At 56.0% G+C, this 19,659-nt stretch overlaps 3 protein-coding genes across 3 annotated transcripts; 1 reads left to right on the top strand and 2 right to left on the bottom strand.

The window, feature by feature from the left end:
• Nucleotides 1-10,231: 10,231 nt before the first annotated feature.
• CDEST_00681 (Putative peptidase C50, separase, tetratricopeptide-like helical domain superfamily) lies at nucleotides 10,232-16,786 on the bottom strand. Its single transcript, XM_062916840.1, has 2 exons — nucleotides 13,508-16,786; nucleotides 10,232-13,455 (listed from the first exon to the last, which is right to left on the bottom strand). Exons 1-2 carry the CDS (start codon nucleotides 16,672-16,674, stop codon nucleotides 10,233-10,235), a joined length of 6,390 nt encoding a protein of 2,129 aa, XP_062772891.1. The 5' UTR covers nucleotides 16,675-16,786; the 3' UTR covers nucleotide 10,232.
• Nucleotides 16,787-16,979: 193 nt separating this feature from the next.
• CDEST_00682 (uncharacterized protein) lies at nucleotides 16,980-18,539 on the top strand. Its single transcript, XM_062916841.1, has 2 exons — nucleotides 16,980-17,533; nucleotides 17,591-18,539. The coding sequence occupies exons 1-2, from the start codon at nucleotides 17,077-17,079 to the stop codon at nucleotides 17,773-17,775; spliced, it is 642 nt and encodes a 213-aa protein (XP_062772892.1). The 5' UTR covers nucleotides 16,980-17,076; the 3' UTR covers nucleotides 17,776-18,539.
• Nucleotides 17,817-19,016, bottom strand: CDEST_00683 (Putative Sirtuin family, DHS-like NAD/FAD-binding domain superfamily; the record flags this gene model as incomplete). Its single annotated transcript, XM_062916842.1, has 1 exon — nucleotides 17,817-19,016. One exon carries the CDS (start codon nucleotides 19,014-19,016, stop codon nucleotides 17,817-17,819), a length of 1,200 nt encoding a protein of 399 aa, XP_062772893.1.
• Between the last annotated feature and the right edge of the window lie 643 nt (nucleotides 19,017-19,659).

The raw sequence follows: 19,659 nt of genomic DNA on the forward strand, positions 1-19,659 counted from the left end.
GCAAAGGGGAGCGAAACCAAGTCATGCAAGCAAGCAAGGTCTAGGCCAAAATAAATAAATAAAAAAGCACCCCAAACCAAACCAATCCAGCGGAGCAGATTTGCGATTTCGAGAGAGGAGATGGGGAATGTCGCCGGCTTTGCTGCGGCAGCAAAAACTGGGGTTGGGGGAGGAGGACGGTCGGCCGGGGTGGGGGGAGTGGAGGGATGGGGTCGTACTAGAGAGCTTGAGGGGGCGTGCGGTAATCGACGGCGTCTGATTGCCTGGACTGGCAAGTGTGATCCAGTCTAAACGGGGCTTTTGGGTGCGGTACAGGAAGTGTGCAGGCGTGCAGGCAGGGTAGGTAGGATAGTGGAGACTGGAAGGAGAGAGTTGGAGACTCCTAGTTGATACCAAGCGTTTTCGGCGGTGGAATTATGGGGGTGTGGGGGGGTGCCGGGTTGGTGCTGGAACGTGGCCGGGGGGAGTTAGGTCGGGCGGTCGTAGTGCACACGCTGCGTCTTCGTAGTGTAGGCTGGAGAGGTCTAGGTCGTCGTCGTCGTGTGCAGCAGAGACAGGCCTGGCTGAGATGATCCTTTTTTCCCGAATACTTTTCCCCCTTCAACTCGTTTCCTCACCCAACAAAGTGGTACCAGGCCGCCTCTGATCCTGCAAATACAGACAGCGAGGGTGGGAAAGGGAGAGACGCGAGCGTGAGAGCACAGCAGTACGTATGCAGGGCTGGGATGTGAGGCGTCCGAGACTGCTGTGTTTGGGCGTTTCGGCTGACAGATGCTGATGGCAATGCTGACAATGGCTAGGCAAGTCAGGTTGGTTGACGCTGGTGCCGTTCAAACAGTGGTTCCCCGGTCCTCGGTGAAAGAAGTGGAGCTCTCTCTGCATCGTAGTTCTCAGTGCGGAGGCGCTTGTCCACCTTCGTCTCGTGATTGTGATGTCCAGACGGGAACCGGATGCCCAGGAACCTTAAGTGCCCCAGGCGCAGACACAAACGTTGGTACAGGTACGTCAGCGCAGGCGGACAATAACCCCTGCTAGAAACCAACCCCCCCCCCTACCACGGGCTGGCTGGACTGGCGATGTGTCTATGTCGTTAGTCGTCGTTGTCCTCGTCGTCTTTGGCGTCGTAACTTGGGCGGGATGGCATCTTGTCTAATTATGCTTCGACAGCTCTAAACCATTGAATTCCTTTTCAGTCCGAGGCTCGGTGCTGGCTCCAACCGGACTGGACGAGGAAACTAGTAGAAACAGCAATAGAACTATAATGCTTGTGACGTCTGTGAAGAGCTACGGACGATGAGTCCAGGATCGGCAAGGCTTTGCGGCGGCGCAGGAAAGGATGGTTCCAGTCGTTCCTTGAAAATAGGAAGGGAACGTGGCATTGAGTCTCCGTGGCATTGTAAGATTGTGAAAAGAGAGGCAGGTGCGGACAGAGAGAGAGACAACAGCAACTGAGTTGGTCCCAGTTTGGGCCCTGAATAGGATCCCGGGGAGGGCCAGAAGTCTGGCAGACCCTCGACTAGAGGCAACTTCTGAGACTCTCCCGGTGCGAGCGAGTGGGTAGGCAGGCAGGCATAGTATGTACGTCGCGCCCAGATGAGATGCTCTGCGGATGCCACGTTCCTGGTGAGTCGGCTATGGTGATGTTGAGCCTCCAGTCAGAGACAAGGATATCAATATGCCCAGGTAGTATGGGGGAAGCTCCCAGACTACCTACATACAATACCATCCAAAGCCAGAAAGAACAGTGCGAGGAGCTGTAATCGCAGCAACTTGTTACATAGTCTTGCTGTTGCTATTCGAGGATGTTGCAAACTTCGCCTCGGCTGCCATTGTCTAGGCCTCGAAATCGTCGCAAACATCCAAGAAGCAGTCTTGGACAAAGAATCGGGATTGCACCCGTCGTTCTATGTACACAACATAAACACCACAGAGATTTCAGGTGATCTATCGGCCATGCGTGTCCACAGCCAGTGTGCATTCCAAGAAGGATTCTGGAAGCTGGTTGGCCGATGCAGTCGATGGCCCAAGGGCTCATGTACCCCTACTGCCGCGTTTGGGCCCTTGGGAATGCGGTGGCTTCCTCACAGGCATGGAATGTCTGACCTGTTGTCCGTAGTAGGGTAGTGTCTTGAACAACGAAACATCAAGCGAGGGCCGTCGAGCTGCCATGGCATTCGGGGAGACTGCGTAGGCTGTCGCTGTTTGGCCGGAACTTCCACCAGGAACCGTCGTCACAGCAGAGCGACAGCAGCCCAGGGACACCGGGGACGGGCCAGGAGCAACTGCGGCGAGCTTGCCTCAGTTTGGCCATGATCCGTGTTTGTCGGGGCTGGCCCAGACCACCCACCACCACCTTAGTTAGAGGCCTGGGGTCTTGTCTGCTACAGATGTGCTGATGTCGAGAGTGGTGGGGTTTTGAACAGCGACCGGATCTGTACAACGTGGCGTCGCGACTGTGACCCTTGTCACAAATTGGCAAGACATGAGCTTGAACTCTGTCGATACTCAGCGATTATCGAAGCCGCTAGCTCGGATTACAGTGGCGCCGACGCAATGGGGCGTAGGTATAGGCAGGTTGAGCTGGGCGCTTTGTTTGACCCAAGTTGGATTGCGGTGGAACCAGGGTAAGATAGCACATAGCACATATGGGCGGGCACCTTGGATAGAGTATTGCAGAGCTCAATGCTTGTATACACTAGGACCTTGGTGCTTGGCTCTTCGTTCGACGCCTCTTTCATAAAGTGGACCCCAGCATCGTTGGGGGCAACGATGTATTTGGGCTCGGAGTGGGAATGAAGAATGATCTTCCTGACGGGTGAGAGGCTAACGTACTACATAGCGGACGTCATTCGGCCAAATCAGGGATGAGACAGCTTCCCCTGGTCCGAGGTGATGGCGGATCCAAGTAAGACCCCATGTCGATGAAGAATACAGAGACTACTTGATACTAAGTAGGTAGAAACTCTGGTGACGATGATGATGATGATGATGATATTTGGTGATGACGGCTGGGTAAAGTACAACACAGGGCCTTGGAGATCTGGGGCCGATGGGGAACGAGGGGTACTGCCGCCGAATCCTCACAGCTGACGGGTCATCTCGAACGGTCAAAATTCGGGGTTGGTAGGTTGGACGGGGATTGGGTAGGCTTGGGAGCCGGAAAATAGATGGTGATCCGTCTGGACAATGATAGGAGGAGGAGGAGGAGGAGTGGAGGGGAAGATATTCAGCGAAGTCGTGGCGAGTGTGGAGGTATTGCGCTAGAACCAATACCCACTTTAGCAAGGTACCCACCCGGGACCTGCTGATGCTGAGATAAGCACAAAAACTAGGCGGTCCCTGTGGCCATCTTCGCCTTCCTAATGTGGTGGCTAACACTGTGTTCATACCTTCCTCGTGGAAAGCACGAAGGGTTCTAGACGAACAAAGGCGACCAAGCCTTATGCCTCGTGGTTACACAAATCCCACAGCCTTGTACAAACTGAGACATTCCACAGACATGGGACTGGCTGAGTCAACAGTGACGAACGTCTACGAACCAGGTACCCAGAGCTTCGTCTCTCAATGTTTTTTTTTGTCTTGTGTCTGCCGACATGCAGAATCCGGAAGCTGTCTTGGGATCCGCTCAGCACGCGAATGTGCAAACACGGCACGCAGGAAGATCACGATCAACGGACGATCGCCAACGGGGGCGCATCCTAACTGACGAACGAACTCAGAACCCAGAATCTCACCCAGCACCCAAGGACCAAGGAAATGTAGTGGTTATACATGGCTTCCGCTTGTGGCTGGGCTCCGGCAACAGCCGCCGCCCTCCTATTCCTATTGGATGGGGCCAGACTCGGGGACCTAGGCCGGATTCAATCCCCAGACTTGGTTAAGGCTGTTGATGCTAAGAATACGTAGGAAGAGCACGGGAGATTGGTTGCTCAGTGGTGCCGGTCAATCGGCCACGCGAGCCCTTGGCATTCCTGTGCGGGCACCAAGAGCTCTTTACACGCTTTAGGTCGAACGACTGGAGGGGCTAGAGGGCACCGAGGGATTGTCGCACCCCGTCTTCCTGGCGTTGTCTGTGCCCATCGATAGGCTTGAATTGGGGCGCCTGGCTCGCCCTCGACTCTGGCTGTGCCTGATTTTCTATCTTGCTCGCATATCGGCGGCCATTGTATTGGTCTACATCCCCGTCCAACATCGAAACTCGTTCGACACTAGTTGCCTAAACTCACTCACTAGTTGAGGATGGGTGTCGGTGTGTGTGCCTCGGCCGAAGCGACCAAGAAGCGGTGCCTTGGCGGAGAAGATCTCTGGCTGCATATTGTAGCGCGCTTAAACCAGGACTTGCCTCTAGGAAGAACTCAATAATACGCAGGTTTCTTTGCTATCTAGCCAGGACGTTCATTGTATGTACGTATCTCTGTGCTTTTTGGTCAATTGGTATCCAGGCTTCAACCCGGCCAATTTCTCCCTTTTCCTTCCAACATACTACACTTTGTGGAAGACACAGGATTTGGCATAGGAGGACGGCTTGACCAAGCCCCTAAGAGAGCTTCTATTCCTCCCCTGTGTCATCAACGGATTCAACGTCTCGGGGCATCTGGCCCGCAGGCTCTGTCCGCCCCCCAGCATCTTCCGTCGTTTTCTTCATCGACAACTCGTCATGCCTCGTTCGAACCAGGCCCGACTCATTGACCCTCAAGTGAGTGATTCTCCATTTTACTGAAAGTACAAACAGTCCCACAATGGTCTTTGCGCTCTCACCAGACTACAATGGGCCCCATGACAACATCGACTCAAGCAGGCGCGGCGACTTGGTCCACCTGTCTATTTTCCTGGTCGGGTCACTCTTCGTCTTCAGAAGCTGTCGAAGGTTTTCATTGACAACCACAAAGCATCAAACATCGGGTCTCTTCTTCGCTTTGCTTGCTGTCGCATATTTCAACCGTACCGTATCGACAACCATATCCCTGCCAGCTGCCCTCCCTGGGCATCAGGATAAGGTGTGTCCAGGACGCTGTCTTGGATCAGCATGTCTGGACGATTTAAACATGCCGCCGGCGAGAACATCAAATGCCAGTGTTGGGAGAAAAAGAAGAAAACACAAGAAGATGGGGGCGGGGACCGCCATTGAGACGCTACGATTATTCTTCGCCCTCACACTCGATACTCGGTCACCTTCGACAGTGGCCGACATCAAACTAAAGATGAAGCCCGAGCACGCTCTTCCGCCACCGGAAGCTACCCAGGATCGACAGCCTCATCGGCCCCTTCGAAACGACGATAGATAACTGGGATTCACCCTCTTCCAGTTTCATACCCACTCTTTGTGCTTTTACAAAAATGACGTCGAATAATCCAGAGCGGGCTTCGAGGCGGTTCACGGCCTCTTCTCGCTCCTATCTCCGTCATAACAAGGTATCATAACATGAAAGTATACCCGCCGAGCCAATCGCCGCTACGTACGTGACCTAGGTAGACTGGCATGGTTAGAGAGTCATAATAGTTGACCCATCTGTTGGCCATACGTCCTGGAGCTCGTGACAAGCCCTATGCTTGCTCGCCTGTCTGTCATTTCGGAAGGCTGATGACGAGGAAACCACACCAACCTCGTACCCTTGGCCGTCACACACTTTGCCTAAGCTGGCCCAGTCTACGAGCCTACGCAAGATGAGGTACACCATGCTGACATGCGTCACGACATAAATACGTACATTGTGTTGACGCAGCCGTTCTTTTTGGCACGTTTGTATGGCCACACGCCCCCTCTTTCGAGGTAGCATTTGCTGATTTCATCAAACATATCAGCCATGTATCTCGGAGACTTTTCCGCAAATCTCATCTCGCCGCGCGCAGAGTGTACATACATATAGCCCCGCCCCTCAGTCACTGCGTCTCGGACGTCTCCCCAGCTGCCCTGCTCCTTGTCGGTACGTGGACGCACCGCTGGTTATGCAGCAGGTTGCTCAGGACCTGCTCGTCGACCAGGAATGCAGCAACATGAGCAGCGACGCGTCCTGCAACCCCAGCCGGATGCTCTCCGCCGCCTCCTCTCTGAATGGTCGTTCATGATCCTCATGTCATACGGATACATATCCACTCTGCATCCAAAGGCCCAGCCAGGCTGGCCAGCCCTTTCGATTTACGCATAGGCAGTGGGCCGATGGTGAACCCTGGCCCCTTGGAATCCGGCCCCTTGAAAACATCGCAGCGCAGCCGAACTTCCGCGCAACCGATGAAGGACTTGAGCCATGTGCCCATGGTCAGGATAACAAGCCTTTATCGGGGCGACACTGCCGGCCCCCCGGCCGCCCGGCCGACTTGAACGGAACCATAGCTTGCACCCCTTCGACGCGCGCCCACAGGAGCCATGTCCATCCACGCATGATCTCATGAACTGCTACTGGGTTGGAGGCGCCCATCCCGCATGAGGTATCGGGCTGATTCTCGCCATAAACAAAATCGGCTCATTCATCGATTCGTACCAACCCAAAAGGCTGCACTTGGATTCCAAAACGGGCTGTCACGACGTGCGCAAGTGGCTTCGACGAGACTTGGAAGGATGAGACTCAATAGGGCTGGCGCGTATGCCAAGCACACCGTCGCGCGTCGTAACGTAACACGCATCTTGCGGACCGGTGCAACTGTCAGCCATAAGAGCCGAGCAGACGATTTGGCAAATGAGTCCCGAACTTCTGGCTAAACTCAGACATCCGGCGACTGTGAGTATCAAAAAAAAAAAAAAAAAAACCCCATGGTTGTATAGAAGCAGGGCCAATCCTCTTGGCTTTCTCCCGCTTTGACAGCAGGGGAACGGCGAATGGGAAGCCAGGGGGACCCGACAACGACGCTCAGAGCGTGGCCATCGTCGACCTTCTTGGCCCCATTGGCCTCCTTGGACGGACGAGTGGCCTCTTTGGGTGTACAGCGGCGGTCAAGACGTTGATGGCCGCCCGAATCCCTCCGACGTGGTGGTGTGTCGTCGATTCAACCAGCAACCTGCATGGATATTGACTTTGGAAGAAGAGACGGTCTCAAGAGTTCCGGAGGTCCAATTACGGTCCCCAATGGACCTTGATATTCAGTATGCTTCCCCGGCATGTTCTCTTACCAGCACTGTACGCTACCTTGCTTGTCGTACTACAGGCACGAGGTGCATGTGTCTGTCGTGTTGGGATCGGGGCGATGACTAATTGTTCTTTGGTTTACACACCCGCGGCGGCGGGAGTTCAACGCTGTCCTCCACGCCGGACACTGAAAGCGATGTTTCCCCATGGTCATGCGTAGTGGGACGCAGTTTGTAGGGGACGGAGAGGCTTACACGGGTGCGTGCTTTGTCGTGAACGAATGAGGCGGCCCTCGCGCCAGCCAGCTTGACCAACTGCTGACTGACGTCTCAAACGGTCTTCGTCCCCCAAGTCAAAATGGCCGTCCAGCCCAGCGGACGATTGCTGGCTTTTCTCTCCATGATTTATCAGTATAACCTGGGGTCCAAGTAGTGAGTGGTCTATGCTACTGCTACTACTGCCCACCCAATACCCTACAGGTACGGCGGTTGAATGAGTGTTCACCCCTCAAAGCCGGCTCCACTTCCGCCCCTTAACATTGACGAATTAAACGCACCGCGCCCTGTCGGCACTATGTCTGGGTACCTATACCTGAAGTCCTCCGCAAGGTACTCGTACCTTCTTCCCTCTTGGGTACTTGTCTACCTCCCTGGTTCGGTAGACTGCGGGAGTACCTGTCCGTGTCTAGGTACTCATGAATACGCGACGTTTCGACAGCAGCTTGGGAAACAGCTTCCATCTCGTCCCACATCTTCCTACCTGTTCGCCTTGGCCTTACGCCCCCCCCCTCGTCCCTTAAGGCATGCACACCAAACCCCACACCCCGTCCAGTTCCCTGTCATTCTCTCACTCCCGCCGCAAAGGCCCGCCAATCGATCCCGTCAGTCCCACTTGTCTGCTCTCGTCCCAAGACACGACTGGCTCTTCACATAAACGCCACAACCACGGCCCTACGCTTCGATCTGCACCACGATACTTAGACAAGGCGTGAAAGCCTCCTCCACCAGCCCCAGCGACCAACAAGCCAGCCGACTGACTGACGCTGTAGATCTCAACAAAGTCGGCGCCAGCCTTGTGCCGCAACCGCCACGTTCCGGAGCAACCCCCGAACACAGCTAGCTAACAACCACATGGCGGACGCCTCGGAGACGATATCCAAATAACAGTGAGACTGCAACCAAAAGAGGCTTGCGCGTGCCGATGCTGATACTGATGCCGACGCTTCATCAGTGGCATTTCCTTTCTTGCTTCCTTGTCCATCTGCCTACCCCTTAAAGATCGTCCCTGCGTCTCTGATGAGCTACCTCATAGCCGCAGTTGCCCACCGATGCGTTCCATGTACCGAGTCTCATCACCACACTATCACGGGCACGCCGTGGGACATACGTACGCTACCAGGAAGCACCAGGGCACGCACGGGATGTAGGACCTCAAAGTTGCGGTATCTATGAGGGGGCCTCGTCTCAACATCCGGAGCTGGATGTGAGGCACGACGGCCGCTCAGCCTGCCCATACCGACATCAGTATACCGCCCTCTTTCTTGACACAGAGGCCGCCGTTCCCTTGTCCCGGACTGACAAGATAGTCTACACGACGTTGCCAAACAGCAGCATCGCTCCAGATCCTGTCCGCGCATCGCCGTTGAACATCGGCCCAGCTGCGACTTCATCTCGCAAGCCGTCATGGTCTGAGTGGTAACGATTGTCCAAGGGATGATCGACATCCGTAGGATAAGGAGAAGACTCGGGCCATGTCGTTATTTAGAGAGACCATTATCCTCCCTTGGGGGAGGGGGGGTTGAAAAGGCCCGATCGGGCAACCAACAGCGAGACCAGATACGATGCCCCCCTTTCTTTGTCTTTCGGGTTGCCCACGTCACTGCATCAGATTTGGGTAACACAAGAGGCGGTTCCGGGGATACGATGTTTCCTCTGGACAGGAATAGAGTCACCGATGTAGAGGCGCTCTCTTGGGGACCCGATAGCAGTATCAGATAGGCTTCCTTGTCCTCACAGTTAGCATTGATGCTGTAGTTGCCGTTGCTGACGCTAACACCGCGCCCGGGATCCGAGTTTCTTGCCCTTCGCGAGCTTGCGTGTAGGAGGAGAAGATGGACTGGGGGTGGCCGTCCCGTCTCCATTCCAGCTTTTCCAAAGCCCGCTGAATCCCTCTCGCTTTCGTCACAGGCCCTGTTAGATGCTGTCCCCAGTGACAACCACCGCGCCAGATGGCGGTTTCCAGGTAGAAAAGGGCTCAACAACAGCCTATCTATCGGTCGTCCCGTCTCGAATGCGACGCAGCTCGCAGACCAGTTATCTCGAGAACTTGCGGCCAGTAGCCGTAAACAGTTGGACTGCGACTCACCCATTCTTGCGTCCTACATCACGTCCGTCGTAGGTTCTTTCCGTTGTCACATCACTGCGATGCCGGTTCAATGAACCCCTTCTCCAGCCCGTTCCAGAGGCCGCGTGTCGAGATGGCCGAGACCCTCGGTGTCGTTCTCCCTCGTCCCAACGCACACGTGAAGAGAAACAACTAAAGGGAGAGCTCGACACTCCGCCGTCCCTCATCCCCCCGGGGGGGGGGTTTCTCCGCTTGTTTGTTTCCAAACACCACCAAGTATTTTGGACGGCACAGCCCGTTTCGAGATGGAACCACCTTGAGCAACAAACGCACACGCACCAAATAAGCCCGCCCACCCAACGACGACAGGGCGGCGATCGTCTCCGTTCATCCCGTGTCATGCACGCAGGGGGGGGCATCATCAGTATAATCTCTGAGAGAAGCGGGAGGAAGAAACGAAGAAGAGCAAACTCTGTTAGTATAGCCCTCTCTAGCCGATGGTATCAAAAACACGCCTGCCAACACCAAGCTACCTGGCACTGTATAATCACCTAGAGTCTGTACGCCTTCGAGACGATCTATCCCAACCACCCCATGAATGCTTCTGTACCTTAATAATGACAGCCGTATAACCACAGCAGCAACAACCTTCATCCAGCTCCCCCGAGTTTCCATGCAATGCTAACAGTCCAAACCCCCTTTCCTAATCACACATTAAAGAATATAAAACAAAAACCTTGCATCCCTTCTTTCCCTTTTTCCCAAGGATGATACTATGCCCCCCCCCCCCCCCCCCCTTTTCGAGTACACACCTCCCTCCACCCCCTTTCATGCGCCATCGACCTTGGTCTGGTCAACATACACAGGGATGCCGTACACACATACCGCGCCAGCCGTGATATACCTGAATCGACAGGCGCCCCTAGCCCTGGCAACGGCTTCCACGAGCGACGCGCTTCCTCTCGAACCCTCCGCGGGGGTTGTCGTCGTCGTCGTCTTCTTTCCGACTTTCCCCTTCTTGTCCGTAAACAGACCCTTCTCCTTGGTCTTGCCTGTCTTGCCCTGCTTCCCGCCGTCGTCCGCAAAGGTGCCCCTCTCCATGAGACCCCACTCCTCGAGCAGCCGGCCCGCGTAACGGTCAATGTCCTTGTCCGTCACGTCCCACAGGGTACCCACGACGGCGGGACACCCCGCCAGCATGTAGTTCCACACGGGACCGTGGCACTCATACTCGCCGACGTTCTGCAGCGACGCAGAGCTGCACCCCATGAGCAGCGCCGCCGCTTTGCACTTCTCGAGCCGCCTGATGGTCTTTCCGCGGATGTACTGCGCTCCGCTACCGTGGCCAAAGTAGAGAAGAATGTCCGAGGTCTTGAGGGCACCCTCGAACTCTTCCTCCGTCGGGTTGCGCGACGCGATGCCCGTCCAGGACTCGCCGAGGGTCTTGAGAGGCTTTTCAAAGGTGGATAGAGTGTTCTTAAGGTCCGCGCCAGGATTGAGGATATATGTGCCGCCGAGGGGAGACACCGTTTGGCGGTGATCTTTGGCCTTTTCGCCCTGGCCTCGGGCGGCCCGTTGATCGAGGAGCAGTCTACGTAGGCAGGAAATCGAGGGAACACGAGAGTAGGCCAACCCCTCCATGCAGGGAAGCGACTCCCAGGGAAAGGCATGCAGAGCCTTGTCGAGAATCAGGATGCTATGAGCGCCTTCTTCGGGGTCCGAGGTCTTGGCTGCGGCATGGTATGCCTGAAGGGCATCCAAGGTGTCCAACACCATCGAGTCGAAGTCGATCTCGTCGTAGGCGTTCCTCTCGCCGTGGAATTGCAGTATGTCCACGACAAAGTACAAAAGGTCGTTCAGTGGCTCATCCAAATCGCTGTCCGACGCCGAGGGGTCTCCAAGGCCGACGAAGAGGTCGAGGATACGCGTCTCCAGAGTCACCTTGGGGACCTTGACGGTCTTCTTTCCTCGAACTTGTCTGCGCGAGGGAAGGTGCTTGTCGAGGATCTTGGAGAACACGTTTTGGAACTTGGTGAGGAGGTCGACCCGAGGGCGATGTTGGGAGAAAATGCCTTTAAATCCGCCGAGCCAGACTTGCTCAACGTTGTCGAGGAGATCCTTGAACCTGTTGTCCAGATTCTCGCGTTGCGCCCACCAGGCCGACTTGGCTCCCTTGCCCGTGTAATCGCCGGAATTATGACAGCTTGCGTTGGTTGCCTTGACGATGTCCATGAGCTCGCCATATCCGTGCTGGAAGTCGAACAGCTCGTCCTCGCCGTCTCGGGAGGCCACACGCTCGAGTGGCAACCGCAGAACGAAGGGGGTCTGGCCTGCTCGCAGCTTGGTGATGCATAGATCCTTGCGGTTGTCGCTTAGCGAGATCGACAAGACGCTCCATGCCTCGGGGATAATGTCGATGTAGTCACGCTGGAATCTCGTCATGTCGTCGAGGGTGACGATGCTCGCTCGTCTGTCGTCCTTGACCGGCAGAGCCAACGGCCATCCCATCTCGCTAAAGCTGGGATTCAGCTGTTCCGTCACCACGGTGTTTCGCTCTCGCTTCCACGTCAGGTTTCGTGCTAGCTCGACGGAGCAGGTGGCGTATCCAAAGCTTCCCATGCCTTTAGGCATGCGTTGGGAAGCTGCCGATAGAAATATGCCCGTGCTCTGGAGCAACGCCGAGATGCGATGAACCAGGTGTCCGTTTCCTGAAATAGCAGCGGCAGCCTGGGCTTCCATCAGCTGAGCTTGCGCCTGCTCCAACGTTTCAACAAAAGTGGCATTATCTTTTGACACCTTTCGCTCCGCCGAGACAGTGCGGCTCTGGGTCTTCCGGGGAGAGTGGCCCGCGGGCGCAGCCTTTTCCGTGTTATTTTTGTCGGGCGCGGCGTGGATCGATGGGTAGGAAATCGTTGATTCCTTCACTACGGAGAAGACCGAGTCGCCCTCCATCTGCTTGGTGCCTTGTTCGATGAGGCAGATCGCCTCGCCAATCTGCACTCGCAAAGACTCCCGCAGGCTGCTGGACATTTGCTTCGCCTCCTCGAGAAGTGATGCTGCGGTAGTCCAGTCTCCCTTGCTAAGGTGGACAAGTGCCTTATACATCAACATGGAGGCCGTCAGGTCGGAAGTCTTGTCGTTCGAAGCGACAACAACGGCTTTGGATGGAGCAGCAGCTTTGGGCTTCGGAGCTGCCGCCTTTCTCGTCATCCTTGTTCTTGTTGGGATCGCCGCCTTTGTCGCTCTGGTTCTCCGGGTTTCGGGGGCCTTGAGCGTGAGCTTTGCCATCTTGGTGACAACCTGCTCATCACTGACACCAGTGATGGCGCCGCGGTTGCTGTTGTTCAGGGTGCCAAGCGTGGCCTCGGCAAGCTCAATGAGCAGATTCTCGTTCTCGTGATCCTTCATCTCTCCGAACGAAACGCTGAGCTCGCAAGCCAGCTGGAAAGCTTGTCGTGTGGGCTTGACCGCTGTTGCCATAAGCTCTCTAGCCTCGTTCAGGTAGCCGACGCTTTTGTCGAGTTTGCATGCCTTCATCCACACCGAACCAATCCAAGTAGCGGCCTGGGCCCTGTGGATCGAAGCATTTGTCGATTTGGCGATCTGATGTGCCTTTTCTGCGTAGTACACCGTCTCCTGGAACATTCCCAGATGAGCATACACCGAGGACAGATGCAAAACCGCCCGCAGGAGACCGCAGGCAAGCGCCCAGTTGTCAGGGCCGTCAGACAACTCGACCAGGCTCGTAGCAGGCTCCACATTGACGATGCTTTCCTCAGCATTGGGCGACCCTTGCCTGGAGGACTGCTTCGACTCGGTCTTTAGTGCCTTCTGCCAGCGCGCTTCGAGCTTGGTCCAGTCCTGGAACAAGATGCGGACGCTGGTCTTTGCGTGAAAGAGTGCGTGTTGATATTCGCCCTTGTCCCACTTGATGCGGGAAGACAGGCATGCAGCCCTTGCTAGAAGGAGCTTTCTCTGGAGCCTTGGAGCTTTTCGGATAGCAGAAGAAGCCTTCTCGAAAGTGGCCTCGCCTTGTAACAACATTTTGTGACTTGTGTCTTATTAGCTGCTTTGCTCTTCACTTCCAATCTTGGGTGACCTACGCGGCATCAGAGTTCTGGTTGGCTAGCTGGTACTCTGTGAGGGAGATTTGCAGATTGACTGCAGAAAGATCGGGATTGCTGCTCGTGGACTCAACAAACTGCTTCGCCTTATTCAGTATCTCCTCGGCTTTCTCCGAGTAGCCCAGATGAGTGTATTGGTCAGCAAGGTTGCTGTGCGCTTGAACGAGCAAGTCTGTCGATGAGTCCGATAGCTTGGAGGAGATATCGGCGGACAATGTCAAGACCAGGAGCATGAACTCATCCTCGCCCCGAAGCTTCGCATACTCGGCGACCGCATTGAGTTGCCTGAGAAGACCCTCTGCATCGCTGATCTTGGACAGGAGGTCATCCTTGGTTTGGGACTCGTTGACAAGAGCGCGCCAAACGCTGATTGACTTTTCAAAGTCGGTCGCCCGACACTCGTTCTCTGAAGCGACCAGGGCCAGGGTAGACGACAAACCGGCCTCCAGGTCAGCAACGTAAGAGGCCAGACCGACGTCCTCCCCAAAAGCCTCGTCACGGCATAGTTGCAGAGCTGTTTCGGTCTGTTCGCGGAGGCTTCGGAATTCCTCTTGGTTGCCAATGGCCATGGTCAGCAGTTGAGACAGAGTTCGCAGACGCCGAATTGGAAAACGGTCGGGCGAGTAGATTCTTAAGAGAGCCTCCTCCACCGTTTCTTTGATGTCGCCGGGTTTCGAATCGCTGGATGAATCAGACAGGATGAGCTGTATGATGCGTTCCAAGACAGCTGCTCGCTCGACATCCGCGAGGAAAAATGTCCAGTCGTTCCAGGATTGGTCGAGCTTGACCATAGCTCCCAGGGTCCTCGATAGTGTCTCCGCCTTGTCACTTCCGCTCCATGCCACTGCAGGTGACTTCCCGGACAGCGAGGTTGCCACCGCAGACAAGACGCCGTCCTCTACCATGTTGGTGCAGATGAGCTTGAGCGCGTCTCGAGCGTCGTTGATTCTACCAGCTCGTTCGCAAAGGTCGGCGAAGTATTCAAGCTTCGCTGTTGTCTGCGCTTTTTCCTTCTCCTCGGGGGATCTGTCCTTTACGCAATCAACAGACCGTCTCAGAGCTCGGAGAGGCGTCTTGTCTCCGGGTGTGCTTTCGACGTTGCGACGATACCAGTGGAAGAACATGAAATAGAGGTGCGATATTTTGACATGGTGGGAGCTCGCGGCGTCTGGTTTAGAGCCGGCGGGGTGGATGTCGCCCATGGATTCGAGCAACATGAGGCACTCTTGGAGAAGGGCGTCGAGAGCGCCCCAGACCATCTTATCGCTGTTGATTTGTGATTTGGCAACCATCATGGCCGACTCCAGGACCTGGACAACGGATGTGAGCAAGATCTGTCTCCGCGACTCGAAGCGCACATGTTCTTTGGGAGAAGCGTCTCTTGTCGGCGTTTTCCCCAACCATCGTAGAGCAAACCGAGGGAATTGAAGGACGAGATTGTTCAATAGCTCGTGAATATCTGCCGACTCGTCCACGGTCTTGCTGGCCAAGATGCCAACCACGGACTTACGGGCAGCAGACAGATGGAGCATGAGTTCCTCCAGTTCCGCCAGGTCGCCCTTGAGCGACCCCTGAAGTGCATCGACCACTTCCTTCAAAAGTGCCGAAAGTTGCTCCTGGGGTATCGGCGATTGTTTAGCGTAGACAGCTACGAGCTGCGCGGTCGCTGCACAACGCTTCGCTGCCGAGTCGCTCGCAGGGTCGAGGGTCCCCCTGACCTTGGAGATCCACTCAGCCGATTCCTTGTATAATCGGGCTGCCTGAGCTGCCGTTCCCAAAGCCTGGTAGATGACAGTGAGCGGTGATTTCGATGACAAGGTTGCCTCCAACCACTGAGATTTGGCCATAGCAATAATGCGTTCAACAACGGCCGAACATTCGCGATACACCGCAGTGTGGTCGTGCTTGGCTCTGCGAATGAACGATGTGATGCATCTAGAGAGTGGCGAGATGATTTCTTTGTCGATGTCTGCCACATGACCGGACATGGGCCACCAGAGCAAGCGCGCCTCCAGGCCCAGCGTTTGCAATTCGAGGGCTGTAGAGGGGGAGCAGCTCAGGCGGGAGTCCATGGCCAGCTCGTCATCCTTACGCGACAGATTAGGAGCGAGTGACAGCAGTAGTTGTGAGAGAAGATCGAGTTGTCGCGCAACCTTTGTCTTGGCTTGCGTTGACTCTTTGGCGGATTCCAGAAGAAGATTTGTCGGTGATGTCGGACAAGAAGAAACAAGATAGGGTAATGCCGCTTCAATGACTGCTGCTTTTTTGGTCGCAGACATGAGACGCAAGATGTGAGTTTGGGTCGTGATGACAAGTCCAAGAGTCGGCCCGGAGAACTTAGCGTCGCCAAAGTCCAAAAGTTCCGCAAGCCCCTTGACCTTGACATCCGCCGCGGCCGGTTTGGCTTTTGTTTTGGCCTTTGTCGCGGTACCCATCGAGTCGAGTCTCCGCTTTAGAACAGTGAGCTCTCTCAAGGCGTGCTCTTGGAGCCCCAGTCCAACAAGCTTGCCGACGAAAGACGACATCCCGCTCTCTAGTTGCAGTTCGGGGAGCATCACCGCGCCAGAGGTCTGCAGCGATCTCAGGCACGCGAATGCAGTCCGCAAACACTCCACCGTGGCGAGACAGGTGATGGACGGCGCCGTTGCAGTTGTTGTCGTCTTTGCAGGCTTCGGTGTTGTGATGGGGGACGTCGAGGTTCGGTTCAGCGAACGCGGCTGCATCGGGGTCATCGGCATCGAATTGGATCGTCTGAGGGTCCGCTTGCTGGGAGGTTTCCGTAGGTCGTCGCCTGAGTTCTGTCGACGGCAGGGCGTGGTGGGTTGCGCAACAGGCGCAGGCTTTGACGCCTCCGTAAGCGACTTGAGGGCGACATTGATGATGTGCGCCGCCAGAGCCGCCTTTTCCTTGGGCGTCAGCTCCTCCTTTTTACTTGCTGTCGCGCCTGCTCGAGTGGTCCCGACCGCTTTGCCTCGCGTCGCCGATGTTGCCTTGGTGATTCGTGCTGCCGTCTTTTGCGCAGCCGAGGGGGCCTCTGCCTCCGTCGTGAGAAGTTCTTTGAGGAGCACCGATGTTGTTGGTACGCATGTCGCGGTCGATGCTGCCGCCGCCTTGACGGCGTCTACTTTGCTTTGTAAAGAAGTCATGAGGTCGTGTGTGTGTTGAGATCATAAGTATGTTGTCATGAAGCCTTCATCTCAGGGAGTGCAACGAGCAGATGGCCAAAAATTGGGGCAATGCTGTTGTTCGAGAAGCGATTTGATGTAACTTCATACTAACCGCAACCGCCACGGCCGCAGTTGGCAGTTGTCAGGTCTCGCTAAACAATGGCCCGGGGGGGGGCGTTGCCCAGGGCAACTGCAATCCCGGCTCGGTCCGTGCAGGAAGGGACTATTGACGCACGGACCATCAGTGTCCGGATTGTGAGAGGAACCGCCCGTGAGCACCTCAGCTTTTTTTTGTGCTCCTCGAGACCAGCCGACAGATCGCAAGAAGACGCGCCGTAGAATCACGACCATTACTCTTGTGTATATCCTGAACCTTTCAGCATGTCACGAATTGCTACACAGCGACTTTTCGCGGCATCGCCGTGCTTGCGGGTTGCGACATCTGCGCAAGCCACCCATCGCCCCTTCTACCTCCACGCGCGACACTCGAGCTCCCTGCCCACTGTTGCGCAGCTGGACTTCTGGAAGTCCCTTATTCCGAAGCCGTTTCGACCCGAGGAGAAGCTTCGCGATGATCCCATGATCAAGCGCGTTAAGCCGAAGAGGAAGAAGGAGTGGAACCCGGCGACCTTCTACATCGTCATCTTTCTACTGATCGGCTCCATGTCCATCAACATGCTGTCGACGAAGCAGGCGTTTGAGGCCTTCTCGCGCCAAGCAGACGTGCGCATCAGCGTGTTGAGGGAGGTGGTCGAGAAGCTGCAGAGGGGCGAGGCGGTTGACGTGGAAAAAGCATTGGGCACCGGCGACCCTCAGAAGGAGCTGGAGTGGGAGGAGAGTATGTTGCCATGACGAGAGCGCCAGGTTTGACGACGTACTAACAAGCTACCTATAGTGTTGAAGGAAATCGAGCGCGAAGACTTATCCCGGCAGAAGAAGCAGGAAAAGGCACGGCAGGCGGAAGCCGCAGCGAAGAGCAAGGCCGAATCGATCACGGAGCGGCAACCGGCGGCGGCGGCGGCGGCGGCGGCGCCAGAGGCTGTCAAGACGCCGGCACGGGGCATGTCGAGCTTTTTCTAGGTTGCAAAATGGAAACGCTTTGGATTGGTATATTTGATGGATTATGACAGCATGTCCTTGAACACGCCTTGCTTTGCGGCGGAAGTACCCAAGGTTCCGTCCAAACCGGATGCCCCGTTCGGCAGCTCCCGAAGCTGCTCGACGAGCGCCGGGAGCACGGCATCGGTGGACACTTCCGTCCGGACTCTCAGAGTGCCTGTTGGGTCCGGATCCGACAAGGCGGATATCTGATCCTCGCCTCGCACGCCCCCTGTATTAACGATGGCGATTGGCATTCCGCGGTCCAGCGCCTTCTTGGCTAGTCGCCACGCCGAGTACGTGGCGAGCGAAGTGCCCAGGATGAGGAGCTTTCCAGCACCATCAATAGCCTCCTCAGCGGCGGTCTTGACTTGGCCGGGAATACTCTCGCCGAACATGACGACGGCGGGCTTCAAGATCCCCCCGGAGCTGGTGGGTTTCCACGCACCGTCGGCGTCCACCTCGACAACATGGCGTGCGCCTTCAGGCGTGGAAGGTGGCTTCGCGAGGCAATGCGGGCAGGCCGGGTATCTAAAAGTGGTGTATGGCGCGCCCGGCAGGTCCACGTCTCCGTCCGGGTTAGTCCGGATGCCCTTGTGCTTGCGCTCGGCGGGATCCTCGGTGTCGAGAGCCCCGGAAGCCAAAGCCTCGACGAGGAAGGCGGCCCAGGCGGGATTGAGCCTCGCAAGCTCGTCCTGGAAGACGTCTCTGGGATATTCATGCCTGCAGGTGACGCAGACGGTGGATCTCAGATAGCCATGCAACTCCAGGGTAGGAATGTCAGGATGCGCTTTTGAGTGAAACGAGTCGACGTTTTGCGTGACGACGCTCCTGATCAACCCCAGTTGCCCCAGGTCTCGGATCGCATAGTGACCGCGATTGGGTGACGCTTTGTGAAGTGACGTCCAGCCCAAGAAACTACGTGCCCAATACCTTTTCCGGGCTTCGTGATTTGCGATAAACTCGTGGTAGTAGATGGGGCGGTACGTCTTGTTCACACGATATGTGCCATTGACGCCTCGGTAGTCGGCGAGGCCACTGGATACCGAGAGGCCGGCCCCAGTCAGAACGACGGTCGACCTCGGCAGGCCTCTAGGAGGCGGAGCCGTGAAGAAATTCTGGAGGGCCGCGACAGCACCGGGGATGGTGTTTGCATTGGTAGGCCGGACTGTGGGAGGGGCCAGGAGTTCCGTGTAAGGAATGCGCATAAGGGGTTTACGCATTGGGGCGATGTTGCGTTGCGTAAGGCTATCGGGATGTGGGAGGTGGTTCCGGAGGTGTCAAAAGACAGGGCAAGACGGCAAAGGGTGAAGCGGCAGATATGCGTGGGCTCTGTGGAGGCTGAGCGAATAGAGGGGGCCAAGGAGATACTGCCGGAAACGGCTCGTTACGTGGACATGCAACCTCCCAGCGCGGATTTTAAGAATAGAGATTGAAGCGTGCCAGGGGCGGGAAGAGATTTGTAGGGAGGCGCGTGTAAATGGAACTGTTGCGACAGGCTCATCTTGCATGCGAGTTGAAGGGGGCCATGATCTCACATCAGTCAGTTAGTGGTCAATTCGTCATGATTCGAGGACCAGCAATCGGCAGCATCGGCCGCGGACCCGCCCCAACTCCACAGGATGACCAAGCCCCATGTGGCTTAAATGATTATGTAAGGCAAGGGATGGTTCCCAGCGAGCGGCAGCAGTACAAACTTCAGACAAGCCACATCAGACGTGTGACGCTGCTGCTGCTGCTGCAACCTAGCGAATTGGGTAGAAAGATGGCTTGTTCATTCGACAGCAACCCCCCTACTACAGGGCCTGAAATGCAGAGCAACCTTTTAACGTCGTGGAGGGCGGCGTTCCGCTGGTCTTTTTCGGG

This window comes from Colletotrichum destructivum, chromosome 1 (assembly GCF_034447905.1).
Source record: "Colletotrichum destructivum chromosome 1, complete sequence".
NCBI classification, from domain to species: Eukaryota; Fungi; Ascomycota; class Sordariomycetes; order Glomerellales; family Glomerellaceae; genus Colletotrichum; species Colletotrichum destructivum.

Bases quoted from the DNA above. Each gene is read 5' to 3' on its own strand.
- CDEST_00681 (XM_062916840.1), bottom strand. From the start codon at position 16,674: ATGACTTCTTTACAAAGCAAAGTAGACGCCGTCAAGGCGGCGGCAGCA. The intron at 13,456-13,507 runs GTAGGTCACCCA...ATAAGACACAAG, and splicing joins AACCAGAACTCTGATGCCGC to TCACAAAATGTTGTTACAAG.
- CDEST_00682 (XM_062916841.1), top strand. From the start codon at position 17,077: ATGTCACGAATTGCTACACAGCGACTTTTCGCGGCATCGCCGTGCTTG. The intron at 17,534-17,590 runs GTATGTTGCCAT...AGCTACCTATAG, and splicing joins GGAGCTGGAGTGGGAGGAGA to TGTTGAAGGAAATCGAGCGC.